Below are 22,687 nucleotides of genomic sequence, written 5' to 3' on the forward strand. Positions count from 1 at the left end.
CTGAGTGCTAGGATAAAAGTGTGTGCCACTACGCCCAGCTTCTGACACTGTTTCTAATAGCACTTGCTTTGCTCCAAGCACACAGTCATCCGTTCACCTGCCTCAGAACTTACTTACCCTGGATAAGTAACACTCTTAAATCTCGATGTTTCTGAAATCAAAACGAACAGCTCAAAAAAGCTTCACTGAATCAAGATTAAAAGCCAGGTTGTGCATATCTTCAATCTTAGCACTTGGAAGGTTGAGTTAGGAGGATCTCACTCTGAGTTTAAGGCCAGCCTGGAACTAGAATTATACCCTGCCTCAGAAAGAAGGAAGGAAGAAAGAAAGAGAGGGCAAGGGGAAAGAGAGAAAGAAAGAAAGGAGGGAGGGAGGGAGAGAGGAAGGGAGAGGAAGTAAAAAGAGAAAAAAGGAAGGAGAGAAAAAGAAAGAAGAAAGGAAGGAAGGAAGGAGGGAGGAAGGAAGGAAAAAAGAGAGAAAGAAGGAAAGAAAGAAGAAAGAAAGAGAGAGAAGGAGGAAGGGAGGGAGGGAGGGAGGCCCACACAGCACAGTCAAGAGCCCTCTGTTTGTACACAGAGGTCAAGAAGACAGCTCGCAGCGCTTCTCCTATGGAATACAAACACAGCAACAGCGGCCTCCAGGAAACCACACGCCTCATTACCGAGCCGAGCCGTCACTGCCTGCTGGCCTTGGCAGGGTGGTGGCTGAGGATGAAGCCTCTGGAGTCCCTTCTGTCAGGGTTTGGCTCTAGCCTTGCCACGACCAGCAATGTGACCTTGGACAAGTTATTTAACTCCTCTGTGGTTATTTCTTCACTTTCATCTGGGGATAATAATATTCATTCCTCTGAGGACCATAAAATAAGGCCAGAGCTGGAAGCTGTCTGCTTGGCACACTGAAAGTGAACAGTTAAGTATTAGGTATTATTTTCATTATCTTGATACTTTATTGGGAACATTTTCTCCAACTCTGGGTTTACAGATGAGTTGAAGCACTTTTAATTTTCTGTTCATTTCTTGAAAGATGGCAAAACATCATACAGATGATTGGTAAACCTACTCAAATGAGCCCATGTTATGCAGTGCTAGAACTCAGACGTACAAACGCAATGTTTTCTATTTTTTTTAGACAGGATCGCACTCTAACCCATGATGGCCTGGAATTCGCTCTGTGACCCAGGCTGGCTTTGAATTCACTGCAATCCTCAACCTTCTGAGAACTGGGATTATAGGCTTCAGCCCTCACACCTGGTAAAAACAATTATTTTTAACACAAATCATGGATATGGCTATCACTGGTAACTTTGACCCCATTCCCCATATGCAAAGAAATCCCCTCTGGGGAGGGGAGAAGCAAGCATTTTCAGAAAACCTGGGGTTTGTCCTGTTGTCATTACAGATTAGAGCCAAAGTCACACTTACTAGCCCACTGGGCACTGAGAATATTAGTCACCAAATTAATTCCAACAAATAACAATAATTGATTGGCTCATTGATGTATTTCCCCTTGTCTTCCCCAACCTTTCTCTAAGTAGTCAGAAAGGGAAATTTTCTTATTTTCTGAGAATCTCATGACTACTCTCAAACCAGGCTCTCTATCTTAGTATAATTTTTATAATGAGTCAGTCCAAGCACCTCAAAAAAAAAAAAAAACTAGCAGAGGATACACTATGCAACTTTTTCTCTTCATAAAAGAAATGTCAAGAAAGACATAAAAAGGGCTATTCAGAGTGCCAGAGTGATGGAAAAATACATGGAGAGTGAGTTGGGCAGGAGATCTGATACTCTAACTCCTGAAGGCGGTGGAAAGAGATAGATGCTCTTTCTCATCAAGAGGCCCTTGAGGCGCACATGGCGTATAAGATGCAGGAAAATGGGCATCACTGTCGTGAATCAACTCAAAGAAGAAATTATGCTACATGAGATAAATAAAAACCTCTTCTTTCTTGAATAGTGGGGTGGAGAATATTAGAAGGTCAAAATCCCACAGGTATTAAATACATTTGCAAATATCACTATGCATAACTGTGCCCCATGCAAATGCAGGATTTCTTTTAGGGTCGTGATCCCAAAGAAAATATAGAAGAGATTAACTGACCTGAAACTACAAACACATGTGAATCTGCCAATTCAGGTAGGAGTCTATTTAGTCATTACTCTATTTAAAAGAAAATTAGTGAGAAACCAGGAAAACATCTCTTGCTTGAATTACTGAAATAATACTATATGCGTTCTTCTTCCCACTATTTCACATAACTATTCTCTGACATGTAGATTAGAAATAACCTGTCGGAGCAGGACATGGTGGCATACAGCCTTTAACCCCAGCACTGGGGAGGCAGAGGTAGGAGGACTGCTGTGAGATTGAGGCCACCCTGAGACTACATAGTGAAGTCCAGCTCAGCCTGGGCTACGGCAAGACTCTACCTCAAAAAAACAAAAGCCTGTCATTGCTGGAGAGATGGCTTAGCAGTTAAGGCTCCTGTCTACAAAGCCAAAGGATCCAGGTTCAATTCCCCAGGACCCATGTAAGCCAGACCCACAAGATGGCACATGCATCTGGAGTTTATTTGCAGTGGCTCAAGGCCCTGATGCACCCATTCTCTTTCTATCTGCCCCCCCCCGTCTCTCTAATAAATAGATTATTTTTTTTTTAAAAAAATAACCTGATATTTAAAAACTATACGGGGGAGAGGGGCTGGAGAGATGGTTCAGCAGTTATGGTGCTTGCCTGCAAAGCCTAAGCCAGATGCACAAGGTGGCACATGCACCTGAAGTTCATTTGCAGTGACTGGAGGCCCTGGTGTGCCCAGTCTTTCTTTCTCTCTCTTTCTGCTTGCAAATAAATAAACAAAAATATTTTTTAAAAAGAACTATACAGGGCCAGATGCTGTGGTGCACACCTTTTTTTAAAAAAATATTTTTTGTTTATCTTATATTTATTTATTTGACAGAAAGAGAAAGAGGCAGAGAGAGAGACAGAGAGTGGGGGGGGGGGAATGGACACACCAGGGCCTCCAGCCACTGCAAACAAACTCCAGATGCGTGCGCACCCTTGTGCATCTGGCTAACATGGGTCCTAGGGAATCGAGCCTCAAACCAGGGTCCTCAGGCTTCACAGGCGAGCGCTTAACCACTAAGCCATCTCTCCAGCCCAGTGGTGCACACCTTTAATCACAGAGCTCAGGAGGCAGAGGTAGATAGAACACTGTGAGTTTCAGGCCAGCTTGGGACCACAGAGTGAATTCCAAGTCAGCCTGGGCTAGAGTGAGGGGGGAAAAAACCCCTCCATGGGGTCTAGGGATGTGGTTTGGTTAGTAGAGTGCGTTCCTAATGAACACAAGTCCCTGGGTTTGATCCTCAGCACCACATAAAGCCAGGCATGGTGACCCATGCCTGTAATCCCAGCAAGAGAATGAGAAGTTCAAAGTCATCCTCAGCTATGTAGCAAGTTTGGGACCAGTTGAGGCTTCATGAGATCCTGCCTCAAAAAAACAACCAACCCCGCTCCAACCCACAAAACTACCCTCCAGGAGGGTCAAGAGCTCTAAGATGAGGATGAGTCCTCCAGAGCTCTGCTACTAGAACTAAATTTCCCCTGGTTCTTATTGAAGTCTTCTGTGACCTGTATGCGGCTTTTAGGGAAAGTCAGAAAACCAGCCACGGCCAGTGTTGAATGCAGGAGTTTCTACAGCATAGGAATCCATGGCCACTCCTCAACCGCGCCAGCCTCCCAGACCCCGCCGAACGAACGGGTCTCAGCTCTACCTTAGCACTCTATGGCTCCAGCTACCTGGAAGGAAATGGCTAGCAACGGCACATTTTTCTGATAATTGTACTTCTCCCTGAAGAGAGATGGGAGAAGATCAGCCAGGGAAGGTGTCATGAAACAGGGCAAGGGGTCAAGGACAAAAAAACAAACAAACAAAAAACACGTGGCACCTGATATTTGGCTTTATATGTTTAAAATGAAAATGTGACCTGACAGAACGTTAACAACGAGGACCTATTTTTGAAAATATAAACAGGAAACACCCCCAACCCCAATATTACCATTTAAAAAAAAAAAAAAAAGGAAACCAAACCTCAAAGATACCTTCCTAGGAAGTCATGGGTGTAACCAAAACTAACAAAAGTAATTAAACATCATCTAAAACACCAAAAGTGAGGGTCTCACTCAATCAACTAGATACTTGACATCTCCTCTCTTTTGACTGGTAAAAAGAAAAACAATGTGGATTTTAATAAGTAAAATCTTCAACTGGCCAGGCTAGGTGGCACATGCCTTCTTTTGTTTGTTTGTTTGTTTGTTTTGTTTTGTTTTTCTGATAGGGTCTCACTCTGGCTCAGGCTGTCCTGTAATTAACTAATTGATCCTGAGTGCTAGGATTAAAGGTGTCCACTATGCCCAGGGCAGCAGCACACACCTTTTATCCTGGGAGGCAGAGATAGGAGAATCACCATGAGTTTGAGGCCAGCCTGAGACTATATAATGAATTACAGGTCAGCCTGGGCTGGAGTGAGACTCTGCCTTGAAATCTCCTCTCCTTTCCCCCTGTACTTCCCCAAAAAACCCTTCTCCAAACCTGTTTAAGTTTTTAGTTGTAAAGGATCATTCTCAACGAAACATCTACCATCAATATTTTACTAACAAAAAGGCTACTAGAATTAAGAGTGAATGCAATTTTTTAGAATACGATTTTCATCTTGATGTTTACAATTTAAATGTACAAAAAAATCTGTCTAACAAATGGAAACCAGGTTGTTAAATTTGACTTTCTCATTCCCAGAAACAAGCCCAAAACTGTTGACTTTACAACACTGCAGGGGAAAAAAATACTTCTGATTTTACAATAGTTTTATTCACAAAGCTCAGATTAAAAGAAAAAAAAAAATAGCCACGTGTGACGGTTCATGTCTATAGCCCCAGCACTTAAGAGACTAAGGCAGGAGAACGGTCATGAGTCCCAGGCCAGCATGGGCTACACAGTATAAATCCAGACTATCTTGGGCTACTAAGTGAAATCCTATGTCAAAAACAAAAACAGAGGGGGCTGGAGAGATGGCTTAGTGGTTAAGCGCTTGCCTGTGAAGCCTAAGGACCCCGGTTCAAGGCTCGATTCTCAAGGACCCACGTTAGCCAGATGCACAAGGGGGCGCACGCATCTGGAGTTCGTTTGCAGTGGCTGGAGGCCCAGGTGCGCCCATTCTCTCTCTTGCTCTCTGCCTCGTTCTCTCTCTCTGTCGCTCTCAAATCAATAAAAATAAAACAAAAAAATTTAAAACAAAACAAAACAAAACAAACAGAGATCAGATGTGGTGACACACACCTTCAATTCCAGCACTTGGGAGGCTGAGGTGGGAGGATCTCTGAGTTCGAGGCCAGCCTGAGATTACATTGCAAATTTCAGGTCATCCTGGCTAGTGTAAGTCCCCCACCTAAAAAAAAAAAAAAAAAAAAAAAAAAAACAGTCTGGAGAGATGGCTCAGTGGTTAAAGGAACTTAACTGCAAAGCCTGCTGGCTCAGGCTCAACTCCCCAGTACCAGGTAAAGCCAGATATACAAAGTGAAACATGTATCAGGAGTTCATTTGCAGTGGCAAGAGGCCCCAGAGCGCACAGTCTCTGTGTCTCATGCTCTGTCCTCTTTCTCAAATATATATATATATATATATGTAGGGGCTTAGCAGTTAAAGTGCTTGCCTGTGAAGCCTAAACACCCAGGTTTGATTTCCTAGTACCCACATAAGCCAGATGCACAAGGTGGCACACGTGACTGGAATTCATTTGCAGCGAGTGGAGGCCCTGGCACGCCCATTCTCTCTCATTGTCTCCTCTCTCTCTCAAATAAATAAATAAAATTACAATTTTTCAAAAGGTAAATAAAAGCCAGGTGTGGTGGCTCACACCTTTGATCCCAGAACTTGGAAAGCTGAGGTAGGAAGATTGCCATGAGTTCAAAAATTCCAGATCAGCCTGGACTACAGTGAGACCTACCTCGAAAATCTAAAAAATAAAATAAAATAAAATTTTTAAAAAGTAAGTAAAAACAAAACAAGGGCTGGAGAAATGGCTTAGTGGTTTAGGTGTTTGCCTACGAAGCCTAAAAACCCAGACTCAGTTCCCCAGGACCCATGTAAGTAAGCACAAGGGGGCGCATGCATCAGAGTTCGTTCCATCAGCTACAGCCCCTGGTTCGCCCATTCTCTCCCTCTCTCTCCCTCTTTCAAATAAATACACCACATGTATCTGGGGATCAGTGATACAGTGTGTGCACGTATTACTGGAGCTTGAATGCAGGGCCTCATGCTTGCCCTGAGCTGCATTCACAGCCTTTTTTACTTCTTGTTGAAACACACTCACGCTAAGTAGCTCAGGCCAGCCTTAAACTTTTCGTTTCTCCTGCTGGATCCTCTTGCCTCAACATCCCCAGTAGCTGGGATTACAAGCAGGTGTCGCCACACCCAGCTTCAGGGCTGACTTGCAAAACCCAAAAGAAGTTCCATAGTCAAGGCATTGTGTACTTTATTACATTTAAAAAAAAAAAAAAAAAAGGTTATTTTGCTGAAGAACTCAGTCATTTGGAATAGTCAGGCAGTTAAAAAAAAAATCTCAGGCTGGAGGGATGGCGCTTAAGGAGCTTGCCAGCAAAACCAAAACACCCAGGTTCAATTCCCCAGTACCCATGTAAAGCCAGATGCACCAGGTGGCACATGCGTCTGGAAGTTTGTTTGCAGTGGCTGGAGACTCTGGTGCACCCATTTTCTCTTTCTCCCTCTCTCTCACACACATACATAAATAAAATATTTTTAAAAACGCAGGACTGGTGAAATAGGTCAATAGTTAAGGGTGCTTGCTTGCAAAGTCTGCTGCCCTGGGTTTGATTCCCCAGCACCCACATAAAACCAGATGCACAAAGGGGCTTGGAGTTCATTTGTAGGATCAAGAGGCTCTGGCATGCCCACTTTGTGCCTCTCTCTCATGCAAATAAATATATCTTTTTTTTAAAAAAAAGCCTAAAACAAGTGTTCACTTTGTTTTTAGGTCTGTATGTCTTCTTTGTAGTTATTCTAGAATAATCTACACTCCAACAGAAGGACAAAAAGCATTACTGATAGAATGTCCATGTATCTGTGAATCGTTTGATGATGCACACACATATACATGCTTTGTTGGGCACTAAGACTATAAGGGTTTCTTTAATTAATTCCTCTTTTAACTAGTGTCTAATTTGAACATATTATTGACGTCTCTCTATCATCTTCCTTTCACAAAAAAAGAACACATGTAGCATCTGCCTTCACAAGGACAAGCCAAAGAAAAGCATATTGATAAATACAAGCCTAATACAAATCACAAATAATTTAACAGCATACTTTGAAAAAACTTAGAATAAGTACCAAAAGGCAATCAATGACACTTTTTTTTTTATCAATGACACTTTTAATCCTATGTGGATTTACATATGGAAAAACAAACGGAAACAAAATCAATCGAGAGGAAGGAAGAAAATGGAGGTGAAACGAGAAGTCAGAACCCAATAGGAAGTGTTGGCCAAAATATTTATGTTGTAACACTCCAGACAATGATGGCACTTTTTTCCTCCTACTACCACACATATCATGAAGTACACATCTGGGAAAACACGTCCATCTTAAACTCAACACAAGCCATACTAATATCCCCCTGATAACAACAGGAAAGCTGAAAAAGGACTCAACAGGGTGGGAAAATGTATGTAGTTGGATATACAACAAAGGCTTCTAACAGAGTTTAGCTCTGAGTTATGCAATCGTCAAACTTCTGGTGATAAAAATCAACTCTTTTTTTTTTTTTTTTTTGATGGTGAAGAGAAACAGAAAAAACATCTTGCCATTCCTTCCCTGCATGTCAACCTGTGCTTGAAATTTCCATCCCCCTGAGCCTATAGAAAGCATCTTCCAGGGGACACCTGACCAAAGGTGTGGTGGTGTCTGAACTGAATGGGACAGGTAACACAAATTGCGGCAGTGAATATTTTCTTAGCATCAGCATCTCTTTTTCCATTTACCACGGTCATTCTTTTCATCCATGAGACCAAAACAAACCAAAACAAATCCTTTATTAAAACAAAGTCCATCAACAGGATCCCCTCCCACCCCATTTGAAAGGACCAGAACCAGTCCAGTCAGACACAATGTCCATAGTGTCACAAAATGGAATTAAGAGAGACATGATGAGTACACTAAATAAAATACACACATCCTCTAGGCACTGGGGATTAAACGTAACAAATGAGCAACAACAGAATGTTAGGGACAGAAGCAAAAGTTCTCCTATCTTACATGAACGATAAAATCATTTGAGATAATGTAGACGCAACAGCTAAAAGTTTATTATGGTCCAGGTAACTAGCCAACCACTACGGAAAGCTAAGACACAAGCAGGTGATAAATATCACTACAAAACTGAAAAGGGAAAACTGATATAAACCCAGAGACACACTAGTCTTTCAAGGATCACTCCCAGAGGACCCTGCTGTAGAGACACCGTATTGAATGCTCCTTAGGCAAAGACCTACTTTCCCCACCCTTAGGGAAAAGCGTGGTGTGAGAGTCCTTCAACCAAAGTTTCAGTCCATAAACTACTAATCAAACAACGCTGCGACCAAAGAGGGGGCCTTATGCCACCTACTTGGACCTGTTTTCTCATTTGCACAATCAAAGAGTGTAGTGCAATGGGGGGGGGGTTCCCAAGTTTAAGTTAGTATGACCCACTTTTGCCTGTATTTGAAGAGTACGACAGGGGATAAGAACAAGAACCAGGCATGGCTCCTTGGAAAAGAGGATCATCAGCATCTTTTTATTTTTGCCTTTAAAATTCTTGTGGTTTTCTTTAATCCCAGATTCCTAACTACTAGCTTTTCTTTTTTTCTTTTTGCCTTTTCCATCAGTGCTGACTACAAGTGTTTGCAAACACCTCTTGCTCCATACAAGTTCTTTGATCACTCTGACCATCTTGCCAGATTCCTCTAGCCTCAGACCAGCTTTTGTGATAAGACGGCTGTCCTTCCGACTCTCCGTATCTACCCCATACACCAGGAGCACTTTTCACTCTTTATCACCCCCACCCCTAGGAAAAAAGAAAAGAACAGCTTGCATCCCTCCGCCACACGTACAAAACAACCCAAGCCTGGCAGGTCCTGATGTGGGATCCCCCAGCCCAGAGCCTCAAAACGTCCCTAATTTGTTGTCTTGACTCCTTATTAGGTTCTATCTCTTGAAGCTTTGCTAATACCCCAACCTTACCGGAGACCCCCACCCCGGGTTCAGATCTTTCCTGGGAGTTTGCAAGCACCTCTTGGCGTGCGTGGGGGGGAGGGGGGGCGACGACGAGGAAGGGGGTTAAAAGGAGTAAAAAGCTCGGAGACAAGAATTCTTCAGAAATGCAACAGGAAGGTGCCAGGTGGCCGACAGGCAGTTCCTACGCTCCTAAGGGTTCGGCGCGGGGGTCCCTCGCACACCCTCCCAGCCACAGGCGCACTGACACTTTCCACTGCGCACCCCCCGCCGCCGGCGCCCCGCCGCGGCCTTCGCGCGACCCCCTCGCGCGCCCCTTCTGCAGCCGCCCGGGCTCCCCGGGCACCCAGCGCGGGGCCACGGCGGTCGCCCCACGGCTCCGGGAGCGATGGCGGCGGCGCGGCCCTGCCAGGCGCCTCGGTGGCCGGAGCGTGGGGCCCCGCCCGGCCAGACTCCCCGGCTTCGTTCCCCTCGGGCCCCCCGGGGCTCGTTTCGCAGCTCCTACCTCGCTCGGCGCCGCGGGCTCCAGCGGCAGCTCCGGCCCCGCTCGCTCTCTCTCTCCTTCTCTCTCTCTCTCGCTCACTCGCTCCCTCCCTCCCTCGGCCGGACCTCCGGCGCGTCGTCGCCTGCGCTCGGTCCCCGCCCGGGGTGACGGCTCCGGCCGCCGCCGACTTTCCTCCTGCCGCGGCCCACGGGGGCGCGCGCGCGCCGTTCGCGCGCCGAAAGCCCCGGGGGCGCGCGCCCGTCACCCGCAGCCCTGAGCGCGCCCCGCTTCCTGGTTCCGCCCCGAGCACGCTGGCCAGCCCTCGTCCGTCCCTTCGCACGCCCTCCATGAAGTGCTCTGCCCGGGACCCCTCGGAACCCCTCCCTCCCCTCAGAGCACCCACCCCGGGGTGGCGGCGGAGCTCAGCTGGGCCTGCGTCGCGCGCTCCCGGTTTGGGGGGGGCGGGCGCCCTGCACGTGCTGCTTTGTTTGGGGAGGGTCGATCACCGCTCGTAGGGCCGGGGGCGGGCGGCTGCGATCGCAGATAAGCACCTACACAGCGGGGCCGAGGCCCGCGTGCCGGTCCTCTTCTCCCTCTCGCAAGCAGAGGTCAGAAGTCCACAGCAGCCGGGATCAATAATTATCCCGAGCTTGCTCCCGGGGAGAGAAGCTCAGCCAGGGCTCCGGACAGACAGGTTGGGGGCTGGCAAGAAACCTGGGTCGGAGCCCTGCTGGGAGCTTACACTCTATCCCTGGCCAACTGGATCGGTGCACTGAAGGGGACCGAAGAGACAGTTTCCTCTCTGGGAAAATCAGCCAGCTCCGCACCAGTCAGGGGTGTCGGAGAGACAGCTTGACCCAGACCAGACAGAATAAGCCAGATCCAGGGGCGCGCAGAGGGGGTCTTCGCGATCCACTCCCCTCCAGCCCCTCCCGCAGCGTGGTGAGGATGGGTTGCAGTGTGCGAAAAAGCAGCCTGAGTCACCCACTCTCCTCCCCTGTACTCCAACTCTCCAGCTGGCCAGTGGTTTCCCTGGCAACCCTCCAAGGGCCAGCGGGGAAGCAAAGCACATCTGAGCTCCCAGAAACCCATCTGCAGGGGCAAAAGAGGGAGAGGGATCCCTTCCCAGTCCTTTGCAGACATACAGAGCCCCCCCCCCTTCCCTACTGTCTCCTACAGTTGTCCAGCTTGAAAAAAAACAAAATGTAGTAGCCAGAGATAACCAAGAGCTGCAAGCTCTCCCATGATCCTCTTCCCAGCAGCCTTCACTTTATCTCCAGAAAAACACCAGCCACAGAGGTCTTTGGGTCTGTAACTGATCACAAAGCTCTTCTCCTACCCAGCCTTCTGCTCCTGTCCCACAGGCGGAGCAGACACCTGGCACGGTGTTTGGCTCATGGTATGGCCAGGGACCTTACAGGCTGAAGCAAGAACGTGGATAGAGGAAGCAGCGCCGCTCCTCACCATCACCCATGGTGCGATGACACGGGTACACACACATTTGTTCTTGTAAGCCTCCATCCCTGCCCTCATGTTGTCCCCTCTGCCCGGAACACCTTCCTGTCTTCTCACTGCCTGACCTTCTGGGATTCTTGCTGTATCTCCCTGTTCACCGTCACACTGTTCGTGCCTTCAGGACAACACCTCCAATGCTGAAGAGCAATTTCTTCTTTTTTTTTTTAATTTTTTTTTAAAATTTCTTATTTATTTATTTGGGAGCGACAGACACAGAGAGAAAGACAGAGGGAGAGAGAGAGAATGGGTGCGCCAGAGCTTCCAGCCTCTGCAAATGAACTCCAGACATGTGCGCCCCCTTGTGCATCTGGCTAACATGGGACCTGGGGAACCGAGCCTCGAACCGGGGGTCCTTAGGCTTCACAGGCAAGCGCTTAACCGCTAAGCCATCTCTCCAGCCCAAGAGCAATTTCTTGTTAGCATGTGTCTACCCCGCCCAAAGAGCAGACACAATATCCTGTTCACCTTTAAATCCCCCCCAACAACCAGCCCTGAGTAGACACCCAATAAATATACTGTGCTCTACTGATTGAGAGGAGGAGGGAATATGATGGAGAATGGAGTTTCAAAGGGGAAAGTGGGGGAGGGAGGGCATTACCATGGGGTCTTGTTTATAATCATGGAAGTTGTTACTAAAAAAATAAATAAATAATTTCAAAGTCTTAATATATATATACTATGCTCTGGAGAAGGAAACTGCAAGGACTATGTAGGTAGGTATTAGGAACACAGGGTTGGGGGCTGGGCAGATGGCTCCATGGTTAAGATGCTTGCCTGCAAAGCCTAAAGGCCTCAGTTTGATTGCCTAGTTCCCACAGAAAGCCTGATGCACAAAATAGTGCATGCATCCAGAATTCATTTGCAGTGGCTGGAGGCCTGGCGAGGCCATTCTCTCTGTGTCTTCCATCTCTCTCTGCTTGCAAATAAATACATTTTTGAAAAAAAAGAGGGCAGGACAGATGGCTTAGCAGCTAAGGTGCTTGGCTGCAAAGCCAAAGGACCCAAGTTCGATTCCCCAGGACCCACATAAGCCAGATGCACAAGGTGGCGCATGAGTCTGGAGTGCACTTGCAGTAGTTGGAGGCCCTGGCCCATCCCTTCACCCTCTCTCTCGCAAATAAAGGATTTTTTTTTTTAAGAAAAGAACACAGGGTCCAAAACCAGCCATGTGACCTTGAACATTGTTCTCTGCCTTGATCTTTCATTCACTTACATGACAAGAACAATACCATATTCTTCATAGCATCTTAAGAATCAAGGGAGTTGCTATGTGTGGAATACTGTAAAAATACTATATTGCTGTTAACTATTTCCGTTGGTAGTAACAGCTAAGATTTCTCGTCCTCTTCATCCCATGGACCGAAGTCTAGGATTCAATTCCTCTACGATGGTTGCTGACCAGCAGAAGCCACAGAGGGGCCTGCATCGCATCTCTGACTGATCTCTATGTATCCAGCTGGGTGCACAGACAAAGGTGGAATGTTCTATGGTTTCCTCAGCAAAACAGAATGCCATCATCCTGGGATAGGAAGGAAAGTACAACAGCTACCTCTCTGCTTAACCATTCAGATAAGGAGAAATTCTCTGCCTTGGGTCTCAGGGCCATACCTCTCCAAGTTGTGAGGACACCAAACTTAGGACACAGGAGTGGTAAAAGGAACCTGAACTAGGATCCTGAAAGATCCTAGAGAGATAGCTGAAGATGGGGAGATGACCACTGGATGACACTCCCGACCCACCCAGGCCTGGCCAAGAGAGAAAAAAGCTTGAAGCACAGACCTGGAAGCCAGGCTCCCAGCCCCAGCCTCACATTCCCCTGGAGCCCGGCCAGGACTCGCTGCAGTCTCCTTCACACACACTCTCTCGTGGACGACCACATGGCTGCTACAGAGACTTCATTTCACATCCTCTCTCCTCCTGCCTGCCCACAGGGAGATCATGAGGCCATTTTCTTGAAACGTAATTGAAACCACAACCACCATCTCCTTTAGCTAGAGACCCACACACATGTGGCTTCCCTCTGCAGATCTCCCTGGATCCCAGGAATCAGGCTGCCCCTTGGGGAAACCACCTGCTACACATTAGCCAAGGAAGGGCACTCATGGGGCTTTCCCTTCTGTGTGGATAGAAGTCAGCACAGGTCCCAGGGAGCCATGAGGAGGGGGACAGACAACACCGCAAGGACAGCAGAGTCCCTGGGCTCTAGGGCCTCAGGATGGAGGTTGTCACAAGCCATAGCTCCAGAGGGGTTCTCGTGGTGACCCTGAGATTGACAGCTAGATCTTGAGCCAAATCTCAGCCAATTTACCAGCTGAGTGACCACAATCAAACTACTTGACTTCACGGCCAGCCTCGATTTCCCCTCCTGTGTGAGTCACAGAAGGTAAAGCAGGATTGTCGGCTCTCTGGTGGTTCACACAAGACACCAGTAACTGTGGGTGTCTCGCTGGTAGGGACAAGGGAGACAGATTTTAGATTTTTTTGCATTTTATATCATGTATATTTACTGCTTCCTAAAATGTTAATAAAATTATTTTCAAATATTTTATTTATTTATTTGAGAAAGAGGCAGAGAGAGACAGAGAGAGAATAGGCACGCTAGGGCCTCTAGTCACTACAAACGAACTCCAGACGCATGCAACACCTTGTGCATCTGGCTTTACATGGGTCCTGGTGAATTGAACTTGGGTCCTTAGGCTTTGCAGGCAAGTGCCTTAACTGCAGAGCCATCTCTCCAGCATCCCCAAAATATTTTTATTTAAGAGAGAAAGAGAGTATGGGTATGTCAAGGTCTCTTGCCACAGCAAACCAACTCCAGTCGCATATGCCACTTTGTGCATCTGGCTTTATCTGGGTACTGGGGAATTGAACTTGAGTCATTAGGCTTTACAAGCAAGCACCTTTAGTAACTACTGCACTATCTGTCCAGCCCCAAATGGACATTTTGTTGAAAGGAAGAAATCGAGATTGCACTTGGGTACTGTGGTTCACCCCTTCAGTCCCAGAACTCAGGAGGAGAGAGACTGAAAGGTTGCTGCAAGTTTGAGGCCAGCCTGGTCTACAGAATGAGTTGCAGGCCAGCCTGGGCTACACAGCAAAACCCTGTCTCAAAAAAAAAAAAAGAAGTAAAGAATGCTTGTGAAACCAACTAAGCATGTTGCCTGGCTTAAGGAAGGCATGCAATAAAAGCATGTTTTCTTGCTTTCCTTCCCTCAGCTCAGTCCCATCCAGCTTGCTTGGCCAGGAGGGAGCAGGTTTTTGCTGAGGGAAAGGGAGCGGAGCGGAGGGGAAGGGAAAGAAGTTGAGCGAGCGAAGGGTGTGCAGGTCCTTGCAGGGCACCCCACCTGGAGATTCTCACCCACTCCTACCTGGCTCCTGTGTCCTCACCTGTGTGGGCATCCTTCCAGCCACAGGTAAGGGATGACTCTCTGGAAAGCCCAGTCCGCCCCCCCCCCCATGTCTCCTAGGACAGGGTCACCATGCCCTTTGCACCCAGAGTCCTGGGGCGATGCTGCATGAACCAGGGAGGGCGTGGCTGAATCTGAGGATCATGCCGGCTTGCAGGGCAGGTTAAGAACTCAGCCAGCCCAGCACCAAGCAGAGATGCAGTGCTGCTGCTGCTGCTGCTGCTGTGGCTGTTGCCATGGCGGGCAGGAAAGCAGGTCAGTGGGATGAGAAGCAAGAGGACAGGGCGGTGGGAAGCAGAGCCTTCTGGGTGTTGTGGGTTGGGGAGAGTGAACTCCCCTCAGCACTAGCATCACAGGAATTGTGCAGCCATACCTGGCAGGGGCTTGAGTCTCACCAGCAATCCTGACAGGTGGGTTCTGCTGCCCTGAACTCTTGGGTTGTTTGAGGTAGGTTCATGCTGTAGCCCAGGCTGACCTGGAACTCACTATGTAGTCTCAGGGTGGCCTCAAACTCATGGCGATCCTCCTACCTCTGCCTCCCAAGTGCTGGGGATTAAAGGTGTGTGCCACCCCGCCCGGCCTGAGCTGTTTTAAGGACCTTCTTCATCCAACAACCATTTATGAGGCCTCTGTTGTGAATAGGCAGTAGGACACAGGCCTTGAGGAAACTAATGAGGGTCATAAAAAGGAGTCACGATGTATATAGAACTGAAGGGCAGAGAAAATGCCTGGCCCTGTAATTGAATTTATTTACTTATTTATTGGCATGTGTGTGCATGTGTGTAGCATACGGAAGAGCACATGCCATGCACACACCTGTGGAGGTCGGAGACCATCAGGTGTCCTCCTCTGTCACTCTTCTACTTTTTTTTCTACAAAGTCTCGTGCTGAACCTGGGGCTCACATAGTTTATGTATATTTTGTTGTTGTTGTTGTTGTTTGGCAAACCCCATGGAACCTCCCCTCTCTGCTCCCCTCAGCACTGACATCACAGGAATTGTGCAGCCACACCTGGCACTGGCTTGAGTCTCACCAGCAAGCCTGACAGGTGGGTCCTGCTGCCCTCCTCTTACAAATGAGGGTGCTCAGCTTGGAGAAGTAGACTCCGTTGCACAAGGTCACACAGCTGAGCCAAGGCTGGAATCAGGTCCTAAATGACTGCAAAGCTTCTGTATGCTCCACTAGACAACCACGACTCTCAAGAGAGATGAAGAGGATTTCCATAGCCGGGCCAAGGGAAGAATGGCATTCTGGGTGGGTGGATGAAGCCGGTAAAAGGCTTGCAGTTGAGAGGCCACTGTAAGGGAAGCTTGTGGCTGCGGCTGAGGGTGAAAAGAAGGCCTGTGCTTGGGGCTGATCGTAGCAACACATGGAGACCAGGCCGATAGACAGAGCAGGGACCGGCGGGCACGCTGGCTTGGCCCTCCTTTTGACTTCATGTTCCCCATTTGCTCTTGGGACTACACAGCCGTGCTTTGAGGCTCAGAGCCCAGGGAGCAGGCAGCGATGATGTGGGTGGGTTTGGAGACTTAAGAAACCAGGGAACAATGAGAAACAGACAGTAAGAAAAGCAACCCTCTGGAGTTAGAACAAAGAAAGTGGCAGGGCACTGGAGGATGGCAGGGAAGGAGCCTGCTGCCCTCTCCCACCCCCGCCCCACCACCCCGCCGGAGGGCTTGAGGTCAGGTACTGGGACTGGCCCAAGGCACAAAAGAGTTCTTGTTGGCCTGGAAGGAGGAGAAACTAGCTCAGCGGGAAGAGGGGCCGATAGTCATCGGGTCCAGGACACGAAGCCAGGCTGGCCCGGGGTTGCTCAGGCCGGCGGCCAGGACCACTCAGCCGCGCGCCCCGCTCTCTCCCACCACGCTCCAGGCTACTGCTCCGGCGGTAAGCAGGGTGTGCAAAGAACGGGCTCTTTCCTGCCTACCCAGCCGGGCAAGAGATGGGCATCTGACACGACCCCCCTGCACCTCCATCCCTGCGTCCAGAGCACCTGGCCTGCCAGTCTCTCCCCTAGACAGGTGGGCATGACAGCTGGGCAAAGGAGACAACATGCCCCGCCCCCGCTCCCCTCAGTCCCATGCCCCTCCCTCCCCTCCCCTCCATTCCCAGAAACAGAGGACAGTCACCATGCCTCAGGCAGGGTGGCCTTGTGTTCTCTTGGTGACTTCGCTGAAAACTGGCTTCTCTGAAGGGTGGTGGAGGCCGGGGGGGGGGGGGGCGGGGGGGATGGAGGTAGGTAGGAAAGGGGCTTCACCCAATCCAGCAGCGCCCTCCCTTCGCTTGCATTCACCAAGAACCCACTCGCCCTCAATGCACACCCTCCCCAGCTTCTACTGTGCCTTCACGGACAGAAAAACAGGGCAGTGCTTGGCAGGGAAGGGCCCAGTCTCAGAAGTGGGGCTCCAGCCCGTGGCCATGGCGGGGGGCTGCAGTGGAGGCAGCCAGTCCACGCAGAGACAAGATGGAGTGAAGCCGGATGTTGAAGAGCCTCAGGGTGTCAGCTCTCCTCTCCCTGCCGTAGGACATACGGGCACTTCCTGGGACACCTCCAGCTTCCTCGGGAACACCCCTCTGGCTTCCACACAACAGGAGCTCTTCTTGAAGAAGGGACTTGAAGCAGAAGAAACAATAGCCGTTCCATACCGATTCCCCGCGCCAAGACCTCCAGGCCAGGGAAAGCTCCATCTGTTTTCCGCAGCATGGGTTCTGTAGGCCTTCCATGCTACCCTGGGCTTTGAGGTCAGGGCAGAAAGGACACTTGGGGTTATCTTTCTTTTCCCTATGAGCTCAAAGCCATCTCCATACAATGTTGTAGGTCACACTGGCTCATTTTGGCACAGTAGGACTGTGGTGGGGACGCACATGCTACTGTCCACAACACAAGACTGTCCAGGTTAGCCAGGCTTCCTCACACTTCCGATGTGGCCTGGGCTTAGGGAAGGGAGGACATGTCTAGAAAGGGGGTACTGAGACGCTGCCCACAAGGCTGCCGCTGCCAACTGCCCACTCATGGGCCACGCACAGTTTGGGACGGGTTTGCTTCACAGAGGAATGGAAGGGGGTGATTCTGGTCCTGCCTACCTTCTAGGTTGTTGGCAGATTCGATGGAGTTGAGGAGTCCTACCATGTTGGCCTACAGATGTGTTATGATTTTTTTTTTCGGGATATGTGTGTCATGCCAACTACAAACCAGACCACATATCATCCATCCCTTTCATTCCTGATAAAACATAACATAGGCATTTTTCTTGGGGGAATGTGTCTTTATGTGTGATTAAAAAAAAAAAAAAATCCTGGGCCGGAGAGACGGCTTAGCGGTTAAGGTGATTGCCTGCAAAGCCTGAGGACCCAAGTACAGTTCCCCAGTGCCCATGTAAGCCAGGCGCACAAGGCGGCACATGTGTCTGGAGTTCATTTTTAGTGGCTATAGGCCCTGGTGCGCCAATTGTCTCTCTCAAACAAATAAATAAAAATAAAATATTTTTAAAACATCCTTCCTCACGTCCCACCCCCTGCATTGTGGAATACAGGAGGAAGGGCAACTGGGGCAAAGAGGCCAGCTGACAACCCCAGCTCCGTTCCAAGCCCAGACCGGTTCTGATCTTCCCAATACCCACCCTCAAGACCTTGGTTTTCTCCCCTGGAGTCTGGCCCCCTAAAACCGCCAAGGTACTTTGTGGTGGGAAATGGCCTGAGACCAAACCAAGGGACTGAAAGCAAAAAGAAACCTCAAATTTGACACTTCTGGATAGCTGTGTTATCCAGAGTCATGACCACAGTCACCTCTGCCCCCCCAACCCAACTCTAACACCCCTCTCTCCACTCCCATTCTGGGAAAGCTGTAGAGGTCCCTCCCTCTGCCCACTGCGCCTCAGTGGGAGAACAGAGGTACAGAGAAAGGGGCAAAAACTTGGGCAGAACCTAGCAGAGAACCAGACCTAAAAACCGTGGGGAGGGGGATAGGGATCAAAGCCAGCCAAGAGGTGAAGGATACAAGGATTCCGAACCTCAGAAGGAGGCAGTGAGGAGGGAGCAGGAGGGCAGCCAGGAGAGCCACTTTTGGACGCGGGTGGGGCATGGGGACTTAAGTGCCTGTAACCAATTCTGCTTCCTTTCGGACAAGCCCTTTCAGTTCTTTTCTCTGACACCTCGGAGCTTAGCTCTTTAGGACCCAGGCCTACCCACCCTCCAGGCCAGCCGAGCCCAGCTCAGCCAGATGTTTGGTGGGTGGGGCCGCCAGCTGGAGCAGCAGGTCTCTGCAGGCCCTTGGGAGGAGTCTGCAGAGGCTCACGCCTGGAAACGGGCAGGCAGCCCTACTCCACATACCACCCCCTCCCAAGAGCTCAGATAGAGGGCACGAACGGAGTGGTCCTCTGCCTTTAGACCTGGTTCAGAGAACTTGGAAACCCAGGGAACCTGCTCTTGTCACTACCTTCCACACCTACCCACAATGAAAGGCTTGGGGGCACAGGTATCCCAAGTGGGTCCCACCTGCCCTGGGGCTCAGCTGCATGACACTTTCCCCATCTAGCCTTGGATTTCCTATTTGTGTAATCATCTTCCTGGTCACTTCCAGCTCTGTTGCTTGATTCTCACTCATGGGGACCTCCTAGCTGTGTGTCTGACCCTCTCCTGCCTAATCTGTTGCACGGAGTTGGGGGTGGGTAGAGAAAAGGACAGATGCTTCCTCCTCCCGAGCCCCACCCGGCCCTCACTTCCCTGCCCTGACCCTGCTGAACATCTGGGAAGCAAGGGTCTCTGGAGTCTTCCATGCGCCCCTACTGTTTTCAATTCCTTCCAGCTATGTCACTGTGACCACACATGGAAGGTGGGAGAACCCAGACATTTTGACTTCTGCAGAAAAATACTTCATTTTTTTTTTCCTTCTGAAGTAAAAAAAAAAAAAAAAAAAAAGCGAAACTGCAGAAGGTTGTGAGGAACAGAAGCAAGGAATGGAGAGAAAAGGGCAGACCCAAAAAGGAATTGAGGAGAGAAGAAGCCACTGAGGACGAATCCCCTCAGGCCACAGGGGCTTGGCTCAGCTGGGTTGAGAGTAGGCATCCAGGCTGGCCACTCCTTTGGTACTGCCAATACCAGCTGCCAGGCAGAGAGGAGGCCCAGTGGAGAGGGAAGCTGGGCAAAGGGGATGGCAGCCTTCCAGGCTGGCCTTGGCCAACCCTTGGGCCTTGAGGGGAACTCTTAGGGATGGGGGACTGTCACCCAGGCAAAGTTCCAGGCAGAAGAGCTGGTACCTTCACAAGGGCCGCGGGCAGATGTGCAGCGGGGAAGTTTAAAACGACCCTTTTGGGGGACTTTTGGGAAGGCAGGACCAGCCTTCCATGTTAGCTGACAGAGTGGAGGGGCTGGGTGTGGGGTGGCAGCTGCGGAACCCAGTGTGGCCCTGGGCAGGCCCCTTCCCCTCTCTGGACTGACATATCTTACCTGCAAAGGTCAGAAGTGGGGCGGAGGGTTGGAACACACGGTTACCAAGGTCTTTCTTGGTTCTGCTTGGAGGGGAAGTCCGGATGGTGGGAGTAATGTAAGGAAGGGGGTGTAGGCTTCTTTGGAACCCCAGGTCCTTCTTAAAAGCTCTGACTCTAAAGTCACAAAAGCGGTGGTCTCTAACCCATCACACACACACACACACCATACTTTTTATTTTTATTTTTTATTTTTTGAGGTAGCCCAGGCTGACCTAGAATTCACTAGGTAGTCTCAGGGTGGCCTCGAACTCACAGCCATCCTCCTACCTCTGCCGCCCCAGTGCTGGTATTAAAGGTGTTAGGTGTCACCATGCCCCGGCTTCACTATATATATGTGTGTGTGTGTGTGTGTGTGTGTGTGTGTGTGTGTGTGTGTACACATACATACATAGTTGTTGTTTTGTTTTTCGCAGTAGGGTCTCACTCTAGCTCAGAATGACCTGAAATTCACTATGGAGTCTCAGGGTAGCCTTGAACTCACAGGCGATCCTCCTACCCCTGCCTCCCTAGTACTGGGATTAAAGGCGTGCGCGCCACCACGCCCGGCAATTTGTATATATATTTTGATCCAGAGATTCAAAAGATGACAACCTCCAGAGTTGGGTGACATCTGCGGCTATCCCACCTTTCCCTCCAGTTCTTGTTGTTTGTTTGTTTGTTTGTTTTTACCGACAACAAAACCAGAGCCCTAGTTTGGGATTTCCAGACCTGGGGACTTCCCAGCACCCTTTGACTACTCCAGCGCAGCTATCCGGGACGCTCCCCTTCCCCTCTCTCCCCCCACCCCCAGAACCACAGGGGAGGACAGCGCTGGGACTCCCGGGTGGCGGTGGAGGGGGGGACCCCGCTGTTTGGGGGGGCGTTCCCTCCCACCCCGCCCCACCCCCGTAGCCCGGAGCCACCCCGCCTCGCCGCCCGCGGAGGGCCTGGCCGCGGCCTCGCCGGGGAGACGGCGGGCGGGCGGGCGGGCGAGGGCGGAGGCAGGAGGGAGTGACCGCGGCGGGGAGGGGTGCTGGCGCGGGCTCGCGCGCTGTGTATGGTCTACTGCAGGCAGCTGACCTTTGAGGAGGAAATCGCTGCTCTCTGCTCCTTCCTGTAGTAACAGCCGCCGCCGCCGCCGCCGCCAGGAGCCCCGGGGCCCGGAGCGAGAGCCTCGGGCGCCCCGCAGCCCGACCGCTGCGCCGCAGCACCAGGTGGGTGGCCCACGCGTCGCGTCGCGGGTGGCGCGGGCACAGGGGTCGCTCGGATCCCCGGCCGCGTCCCCGTGCACCACGTATCGGAGAGCCTCTCTTCCCCCGCCGTGGCCGGGCACGGGGGTACCCAGCTTCCGAATAGGAGTTTCAGAGGGGATCCCGGGACGAGGACAAGCGAAGGAGGCGACCGGAGGGTGGGCACCGTCCGCGCGCGCACCGGGCAGGGGTGCTGTCTCCGATCAACGCCGAGGGGGACAGACACCACCACCTCCCGCCCCAGGGGCGCACCTAGACAGGGCAGCGGCCACCTCCTAGCCCCTTTTGACAGCCCCAGCCGTGTGCCCAAAGGGGTCCCTGCTGTCGAGTGGCTGTCACTACAACAGCCCTAACTTCTGGGTTGGAATATCATTCTATTCCAAATCTTGAGAGTTGAGAGTCCAGAGATGGGGTGAGAGAATTCTTGCAGACTGTCCGGGGTAATGGGGTTGGGGGACCGTGGGTCTCCGTCACCAAGTTTCTCTTTCAGTGTCTAGCCCCTATCCCTCCCCTGATCTGGTGAAGCCGGATGGAGTGAGAAAAAGAGGGGAGGGCACCTGCTTCTCCAGATCCCCCCCACACAAACACACACACACACACACACACACACACACACACACACACACACACTGCCACCAGCCTCGCGGGTTCCTTATTGGAAGGGAAGGGCGGTCGGCCTCTCCTCGCCATCTCTCTTCCCGCACAGGAAAGCATGCCTGGGGAAGGGGAGGGGCCTGGCCTCACTGCGGTCCTTGGGTGGCATGATAGGGCACCGGGCAGGCCAGCCAGCTGGCGCTGCAGAGGGGGCGTCTCTTCAGCCGTCTGCTCCCCCTAGGTTAACAGCCATGGCGGGCTGGATTCAGGCCCAGCAGCTGCAGGGAGATGCACTTCGCCAGATGCAAGTGCTGTATGGTCAACACTTCCCCATCGAGGTCCGACACTACCTGGCGCAGTGGATCGAAAGCCAGCCTTGGTAGGTACCCGGTGCCCAGCACCATCACCATCACCTTCACTTTGGGGGCCCTACTCTCCAAGCCTCTTGGTCTCTGGGTCTCCCCTTGGTGGTTTGGTGTGACTCTGGTTCTATCTGTCCTGGGTGAGGAAGGGGCGGTGGCCCTGGGAAAGAGAAAGAGGGAAGTGGGAGCCTCGGAGGGGAGAGGACTTTTGTAGGCTTTGATGCTGATACAACTGCCCAGGAACAAGTCTTATGGGCCCTGGAGCACCCTGAATCCTGCGCCCTCAACGGCTCTTAGTGCATGGCATCTCTTCCCAAGGAGGTGCCACAGGTT

At 50.6% G+C, this 22,687-nt stretch overlaps 2 protein-coding genes across 5 annotated transcripts in view; one reads left to right on the forward strand and one right to left on the reverse strand.

The window, feature by feature from the left end:
• The window catches only part of Stat5b (signal transducer and activator of transcription 5B), a 100,679-nt gene extending 90,769 nt beyond the window's left edge, over nt 1–9,910 (reverse strand). For 2 of the 4 annotated variants that reach the window (XM_045158212.1, XM_045158213.1), the window contains exon 1: nt 9,783–9,906. The gene's annotated coding sequence lies outside the window, so the exon portion shown is untranslated. Of the gene's footprint in view, nt 1–9,782 lie in introns of all 4 variants that reach the window. The other 2 variants (XM_045158214.1, XM_045158215.1) reach the window with 2 other exon arrangements.
• Nucleotides 9,911–21,298: 11,388 nt separating this feature from the next.
• LOC101601313 (signal transducer and activator of transcription 5A) overlaps nt 21,299–22,687 on the forward strand; it is a 32,038-nt gene continuing 30,649 nt past the window's right edge. The window contains exons 1-2 of the mRNA XM_045158654.1: nt 21,299–21,362; nt 22,234–22,371. Coding sequence (XP_045014589.1) covers nt 22,244–22,371 — 128 coding nt within the window. The 5' untranslated portion in view covers nt 21,299–21,362; nt 22,234–22,243. The remainder of the gene's footprint in view (nt 21,363–22,233; nt 22,372–22,687) is intronic.

This window comes from Jaculus jaculus, chromosome 9 (genome assembly GCF_020740685.1).
Source record: "Jaculus jaculus isolate mJacJac1 chromosome 9, mJacJac1.mat.Y.cur, whole genome shotgun sequence".
NCBI lineage: Eukaryota > Metazoa > Chordata > Mammalia > Rodentia > Dipodidae > Jaculus > Jaculus jaculus.